Genomic DNA, 8,244 nt, shown 5'->3' with positions numbered 1-8,244 from the left:
GGTAAATTTTTAAAAGCCCATCTTTTAAACAAAGAGTATCAGTATAATTCTAATGCAAATAGTCTCAGCTTATCCTCTGCACCATTTCTTCTGCAAACCCATAAGAATACTTATGTGATTTATCATGGCAACCACATCTTCATTAACTGTAACTGCCCACATCAAGTCCACAACTCCAGAAATGGTATAAAAAGGAATATCATTGTAGCCATTGAACTTGATCAGAGCAATGAATCACATTCTGGCTATTTGTTCAGTATTCTGATTAGTGTCCTAACAAAGAGAGCTCTTTATGAAAGAGAGATTTTCTTAGTACATTCTATAGAAGCCAATCCAAAGTCCATGCAACACTGAACGTGAGATTTGTGTTTTGTTATCTGACAAAGGATGATCAAAGGATGATCAAAGAATCCTTGTGCGTCTCGATATCATGACCTACCAAGATATCATCATATTGAATCGTAAAGAGACAAGAGCTGCAAGCAGCGAAGTTCCTGCCAGAGGCTGGAAAAACAGTTCTGGTATATGTTTTGGTATTGATGCTCTGTGATGTGTTTGTGTATACATGAAATTAGACATCCTTGTAAGTCAAAGGAGTGGAGTATTGTATTTGCAACATAATTGGAAAAACAGTTTTGGTATATGTTTTCGTACTTAGTATTCTACCTGCCAATAAATAATTGGCATAAATAATGTTACTACTAGCATTAGTTGTAAACGTGGCTAATAGAATACATAATAATAAACTTCTGCCTATGGAAGATGTCATGTTTGTTGCATATGGCCTAAATTGAGAAAAAAAAATTGAGACATTTTTGTAAATCTATATTGTAGAATGAGAGAATATAGGAAATAGCATCAAAAGATGCTATTTCCTTGTTAGTGGAAAAGTGTTTAGTACTCGAACATGTTACAAAGGGGATAAGTGGAAAAGAAAAAACTGAATAACCAATCAAATACAATGCACATGAGGGATGCAGAAATGATGCAAATGTGCCAAGCTATTGATGGGTTGTAGATCCTCAACCTTTAAACAAGAGTCTTTGGTAAGGTACACTCTTTAGTGCTTGTATATATATAAATACAAGCTTGCATGGCATTAAAGAAATAAAGGTGCACAAAAATTTAAACCAGAGCAGAGAACCCAATATCAGATAACGTATCCAAAAACCTGATTTCACTAGTCATAATTAATTTCAAGCATAGAGCATCCAAAGTCTGTAATCCAAACATTCAAAAATAGAATAAAGCATAGTCTTGTGGATCATAAATTTCGAACATCATTTTGATGGAATCCAGTCATCAACTTGACACATTCTCTGCATGATTATAGCGAATAATGAGAGAAAAAATTATAGAGAAGCAGAACTAACTACAAAAATATATAGAAACTAGCAGGGAAGAGTTTTTCCATTCACATTAATTGTTTCTTAGTGTAGGTAGTATGGCACTCCATTGTCCTGCTCCAAGATGGAGCCCTTCTGAGGATGAATAAAATTGTGTACATTGTTGCAGCTGCTACCTGGTACAGTTCCATGAGAAACAAGGACACCATTTCCAATTAAAAGACCAGGAAAGTTCCATTAGAATTTATTTTGCATTGGACAAGAAAATATGCATTAACCCTTATTAAGATCACAAGACTTATCTACTTCTCAGATCTAGCTTCCTTAAGGACCCTCGTCGTGAAGATGTAAGGTGTTGGAACTGTAATATTGAATTGTAATGTGTCAAGGCTTGATGTCTCCTGCAGTCAGCAATGTATTGTATAATCATTGTAAGTTAGATCAAACCAAACATAAGAAAAATATCATTTGATTTATTGTTTTAGCTTAAGAAAAAGAATGATGCATATCATACTCACCATGTGTAGAATTTTAAATTTTTTTGTACATTATATACCTAAAAATTTCACCATTATCAAAAGCTTAGCAGAGCATGTTCTATGTGTCAGAATACGTGGACAATTTATATGGTTCATGTGAAAATGTGTTTGTACTAGCACACCTAAAAAAGTAGTTTCAAATGCAAATTCAGAGAGAAGGATGGATGGAAATAGCACCGGCACTGGGGCAGCAGCGGCGGTGGTACAAGCTGCAATGTTAGATTGTGCAGCCTCTTGTCCAGAAATGAATACTTCATACCTCTATTTTCCCGCCATGCCTTGGGAAAACTGTGAATAACTCTCAACGCATCTGCAATCATCTGCCCTGCCAATCACAGGCAGCCAAAATATTTTTTATCTAAAATGCTTGTAAAAAATGTGCAACTTGTACAATGGAAAATGAATTTTATGAAACAAATTCTCGTAGTTTGATTGGATGATGAAGAAAGGATTAATCACTGTTTATTGTCTGAGCCTCTGCCTTCCTCCAAATTGAAAAATCCCAGCAATGCATTTCCCTCATTCAAAATTTCAACTTCTTCACGAAATGAGTTGTTTTCAAGTATATATATTTTGTTTCTTCATGTTTTACATTTTTCAGTTTAGTTACAGACCCAAAAGACTCTGCACTTATTTTCTATCCGGCAACTTCATTATACCCATTACACAAAACGAATACTATCCCAACATAAATTTAAGTGAGCCTAAGTTTTGATAGATTGTTAACAGAGATATACCTAATGGTTGGTTGTTAATTTATTGTAAACAGTTTCATAAATTTCATTTTGAACACTGTTTATGTGAGTAGGTTTTCGTTGTCTGTGGGAAGTTTTGGGGAAATTTTCCATTCCTGGGGATTGATAATGGTTTAAGGAAATGGACATTTTATCTCAATTTTTTTTTATTTTGAAATTACTGCTTTTTCTGGAAAGGGTTAGTGGGGTTTGATGAATAAGTGGGGAATTTTTCATCTCCTTTCGTTTCCGCTGTAATTTTTTGTATATATAACTTACAACATTCAAAAAAGACGTAGAACAAGGCCTCCAAATTCAATGCATAGCTCCAACTTGATGTACCGAAGATTGAAGTCACAAACATGGCATACAAAATTATGAATAAAAAAATTTAAATTATCATTGTATGAAATAAATTCATGGAAACAGATGAGTAAGTTTTCGTTTAACAAATAGTCAATTCTTGCTTGGAACTATGATAACAAAGCGTAAAAAGCCTAGTAAAAAAAAGCCCACACTTGGACACAGCGTCCCTCCTCAAGTTAAGGGAAATAAATCAAGGGCTTAACTGCCTCCACATGACGACAACATGATAAATATAGAAAGCTCAATAAATTATTAAAAAAAAACCCTCAAACAGATTAACCATCCTCTAACTATTTAAAATAAATCTCTTAACAGAGATGCAGTAACAAAGGTGAAAACATGTATCATGAGAAATTATGTAGGAAAAACTAAATATTTAAGTTCTAATTTTTATTAATATTATATATAAACATACCACTTCCCGCAGAAAGCTGCATAAAACCTATTTGCCATCACTTAATCATATTGTCATGTTCTTCATTTTTTTGTACTAGAATCTATATGGAATGTCATATCGATATCAGTGAAAATGGAAAGCTAGCAGTGTATGCAGCTAGGTTCCAGCACATTCATACAATTTTAGTGGATAGTAATTGCCCTAATCAAATAGATATGTCCATTGCCCTAGTTAAGTAGGTTTAAAACAGATTTGAAACCAAACCCAAAAAATCAAAAAAGGCTATAAACAAAATCATATCCACTGACCTGTGAATAAAACCGAAAGTAGAAGGGTCGTGGACAGCAGTATAGGGTCACAACGGTGTGCTTCGTGAATAAACTGCTGATGAGTTTTCAGCAGATGCAGAGGGCTTTCATGCCTTCCACTTCACCTATTCATCTATCAGTGTGAATAATCTTCCTTTCCTTCAATAAATTATAAAACATGGGCATTCTACAATTATGATTCTGGAATTCCCTTCCCATTTCTGCTTAAGAACTTGAAAACATCCTGCAGGTAGAGGTCTTAGCAACCGTGGGAAAAGAAATGGATTTGAAACAAATAATAGAAAAATGCTTTAAATCTAAACAGATTTCAAGAGTAAAGCATCAGCAAGCTACACACCAAGGGACAATTTTCTATGTTTCATTAACAAATAAATCTTGCAAAATACATGAAACCCTAAACAGTAAAAAACATTTCATGAAAGAAAAGCCTCACCTGGGAAAATCAACAAATCTGTGAAAACTTTTCTTTCATGGGCTCAAGCTGCGGGATAGCGCGAGACCATCAAGGTAATAGGCATTCTCAATATGCAAGGAAACCTGTATGGAAAACATGGATACATAAACAAGGTACGTGGACTCTGTATAAGGTGCATGCAAAAATGTGGAAGCATAGACTGCAACGTATCTAGCTCTTGAAATACGATCTCAATGACATCGTGAAATGTGTGTTAGCTCCTGCCATAAGCTGCCAGCGACATCGTGGAACGTGCGTTCTCTCTTATCGTAATTCACGTTATTTTTTTGACAATCTGTTCCTGTCAGTTTTAGCCCAATCAAATGGGGGAAAAATAAATTAACTAAATTTAATGTTTAAAAAACTTGCATCTTTCTGTGAATGAATATAGCATTAACATAGATACAAACAGAAACATAAAAAGAAGGCAATTTCTGATTGGCAGCTTCCTATGAGTTTAATCACGAGTTAGTAAGGAATGCCTCCACTATAGTTTCCTACTGGCAGGAACTAAAAATAAAAATGGTAAGGCTTATGCTTATTTCTCTAGTCTGCCAAAGAAGGGATTGCTATATGCGTATGTTATAAAGTAAGATGATAATGTTTACTTTAGGATTGATACTCGGCGGAGTCATCGAATGTTGGAATTTATTGTTCCTAAGCCTGTCAGCCACCTACCTATCGGAGACTTCTTGTGATCTTTATCCCTCTTGTCCCTGATGCATAGCAGCCTTTTTTTTTTTTTTGATAAAGTGGATAGAACTACTAAACTATATTAAATTTTTAAAGTTTTTTACAGTGTGTGGTTCAAAAAGTACTGAAAGGAAAGAACCAGTAGGAAAACCCTTCAGTATTGCTTAAGTAACACAAGCCTATTCTACCCAATACCAAATGCCCATTGGCATAGTACATCAAAAAACCCATCCCAATTACATAAGCCGCATTAGATATAAAGGAAGCCACCAACAGAAGCATATAGAAGGAAGATTAAAGTATGATCACTGAAGGATGCATATCCATTGCTACCAAAAAACACCAGTTTGAACCACCCCTGTCTATGAAACACAATTCTCCAAACCACTGGTTAGAATGATACCACATAGCAGAAATGAAACCATAATCAAAGACCCTATCAAAATAAACATTGTGATCAAGCATAGCAGAACCCACACCAAAGAAAAGTCACACCAAATAAGGAGATTGATGAAGACTACAACTATGCCCTTCTTTACTTCAAATATTCCAAAACCGAGGAAGGGATCTTATCCACACTTACCTCCCGCGTATTAGCTTCACTGTCAATGGCTAAGTTAGCCAAGAAATCTGCAATCTTATTCACTTCCCTCTAACAGTGGGAAATCAAAAAGGAATCAAAAAAATCTAATTTTTTCAAAATATGATCAAGTATATATTGTAATTGCCAACAATTGGACTTCTTTTTCATGATACTTTGAATAATAACCATAAAATCACCCTCAATTATCAACTCCTTAATTCCCAAAGATATAGCCATATCCAAACCAAAGGACAAAGCAAAAAATTCTGCACAATTGTTAGACTTGAAACCAATCGCATGACAACGAGCCTGAACAAATCTTACCTTATGATCATAAATTACCATACCTGCCCCTGCCAGGCCAAGGTTCCCATGAGAAGCACCATCAAAATTAAATTTTAAGTGCCCTTGCGGAGGAGGTTTCCAGGAAGCAAAATTTCTCTTACTTATAGCATTAGTCTTATTTAAAATAGATCCATGAGAAGGTAAGACTGATAACATTCTCCAAACTCGAGTTACCCTACCATCCCAATGATAAAAAGAGGTAAGGGTTTCCAAATTCTTATAGATAAAAGACAAAGTAACTTCAGAGATGGAAGATTCAATCCTCAATAAAACCTCAGCCAAGGAAGAACTTGTTTGTTACAAAAATCCTATTATTACGCTCTAACCAAATATTCCAAATCACAATAGATGGAGAAATAATCCAAAGACATGCATAGAAAGATGAGGCAAACAGGAGAGGCCGGGCTCTAAAGTGGGAAAGGAGATCCTTACCAATAACAAAGGATAGATTAAGCTTTTCAAACAACCAATGCCAGCAAGCATAGGCAAAATCACAGTGAAGAAACAAGTGTGCAGAGAATTCTAAATTTTTATTACAAAAGACACAAGAAAATACTGCAATCATACCCAACCTGTCCAACCTCATTCCTGTAAGGACCCTGCCTACACTACTAACCAAGCAAAAGCACCAGCCTTTGGGAAGCAAGCCATATGCCAAAATAGCTTGTATGGCCAAGTAGATAAATCTTTAGCAACCAAGAGAGAATTATAGTCATACTTAACTATGTACTTACCAGAGATATTCCGTGTCTAGATAAGCTCATCGTCGGCATCAGAAAGAATTATTACTCTCTCCCCCAACATATTTTCATATTCCAATATCACATTTTGATCAATATCTAAAAACTCAATTGATTTCCATTTTGCCACCTTAAGATTCCCACTATACTCAATTTCAAAATAATCAGCCACAAAGACACCTCAAAGGGAAGAAAGAATGGAAATTAAAGGAGACCAATCTCTCGAGTTCACCAAAGGGGGATGTCCATTCCAAACTTCCTCCCAAAACCTGACCTTTCTACCATTATGAACAATCCATGAGAGATGAGGCAAAATCACTGATCTACATTTACATAGAAAATTCCAAATAGCTGAACCAGACGATAAATTAGAAACTTGAAAAACATACTCTCTTGGTCCGTTATTTAAATATTTAGCAAACATACTTTGTGCCCCAAAGGAGAATGGTCTCTCATACAATTTCTAAACCAACTTAGCACCTAAGGCTAAATTCTGACTTTCCAGACTCCTAATGCCTGTGCCCCAAAGGAGAATGGTCTCTCATACAATTTCCAAACCAACTTAGCACCTAAGGCTAAATTCTGACTTTCCAGACTCCTAATGCCTGTGCCCCCAAGGTTTTTAGGCAAACAAACTTTATCCCATGCTACCAGAGGGAGTTTCTTCTTACGTTCTTTATTATTACTCCAAAGGAAGGACCTAAGAGTATCTTGCAAACTACCAAGAACCGCTTTCAGAGACTACAAAACAGACATGAGATAAATAGGAACAACATTTAGGACAGAGTTAATAAGAACAATCTTACCAGCCAAAGATAACCATTTATGATTCTAGGATAGGATCCTTCTAGAGATAACTGAAATGATCTTATCCCAAAACTCAACTCTATCCTTCTTAATGAAGAAAGGTATACCAAGATAAGAACAAGGAAGATTTCCAGATGCAAATCCCCAAAAAATATTCAATCTATCCTGAACCAATTGTGAAGCATGAAGGAAAAAAAATATTTGACTTATCAACATTGACTCTCTGACCAGAAAAGGATGCATAATTCTGTATTATCCCCTTTATCACTCTTGCCTCACCCAAAGAGGCCTGACCAAATAGCAAGGTATCATCTGCAAACAAGCAATGCGAAATGCTTTGTGGAACATTATGAATCCTAATTCCCTTCCAAAGCCCTCCCAGCTTAGCGGCTCTTATAGCCCAACTAAAAGTTTCAGTTAGAAGAATGAACAAGAAAGGAGACAGGGGATCCCCCTACCTCAAACCCCTAGAAGAGGAGAAAAAAATACAAGGGGAGCCATTAATTAGAACCGAGAACCTTGCAGAAGAAATACAAGCACGAATCCATTGACCCATGCCTTGGAAAAGCCCAATTTAAGTAGAACAACACACAACGCCTCTCATTCTACTCTATCATATAATTTCATCATATCTAATTTGAGGATCATGGTCAGGATTCTCTGAGTAGAAATAGAATGCAGAACCTCATGCGCCACTATAGCTCCTTCTGTCATCTCCCTTCCTAGAACAAAACCACCTTATTCTAAAGAAATGATCCTAGGCAAAATTTTAGCCAACCTTAAAGAAATAGCCTTGGTAAAAATTTTGTAAAGCAATAGGGCAAAAATCAGCAAATGTCTTGGTAACCTCATTTTTAGGAATAATTGTAATCATTGTAGTATTAAGCTCTTTCAAAATAGACCTATTCCTT

General features: G+C 35.6%; 1 protein-coding gene across 5 annotated transcripts; it reads right to left on the bottom strand.

Moving 5' to 3' along the window:
• Window positions 1-1,162: 1,162 nt before the first annotated feature.
• LOC131069452 (uncharacterized) lies at window positions 1,163-4,433 on the bottom strand. 5 transcript variants are annotated; one of them, XR_009112132.2, is made up of 5 exons: window positions 4,145-4,421; window positions 3,691-3,934; window positions 2,063-2,210; window positions 1,419-1,747; window positions 1,206-1,319 (listed from the first exon to the last, which is right to left on the bottom strand). XR_009112132.2 is itself a non-coding variant. In XM_059207471.1 (4 exons), exons 2-4 carry the CDS (start codon window positions 2,203-2,205, stop codon window positions 1,431-1,433), a joined length of 330 nt encoding a protein of 109 aa, XP_059063454.1. In that variant the 5' UTR covers window positions 4,145-4,433; the 3' UTR covers window positions 1,206-1,430. The 5 variants fall into 5 exon arrangements, 1 of the variants encoding a protein (XP_059063454.1); XR_009358251.1 differs by having other exon boundaries at window positions 1,206-1,747; window positions 2,063-2,205; window positions 4,145-4,423; XR_009112131.2 differs by having other exon boundaries at window positions 1,206-1,747; window positions 4,145-4,416.
• Between the last annotated feature and the right edge of the window lie 3,811 nt (window positions 4,434-8,244).

The sequence above is a fragment of the Cryptomeria japonica genome, chromosome 6 (genome assembly GCF_030272615.1).
Source record: "Cryptomeria japonica chromosome 6, Sugi_1.0, whole genome shotgun sequence".
NCBI lineage: Eukaryota > Viridiplantae > Streptophyta > Pinopsida > Cupressales > Cupressaceae > Cryptomeria > Cryptomeria japonica.
Note: the sequence above shows the minus strand (reverse complement) of the source record. Positions and strands in the feature narration are given on the sequence as shown.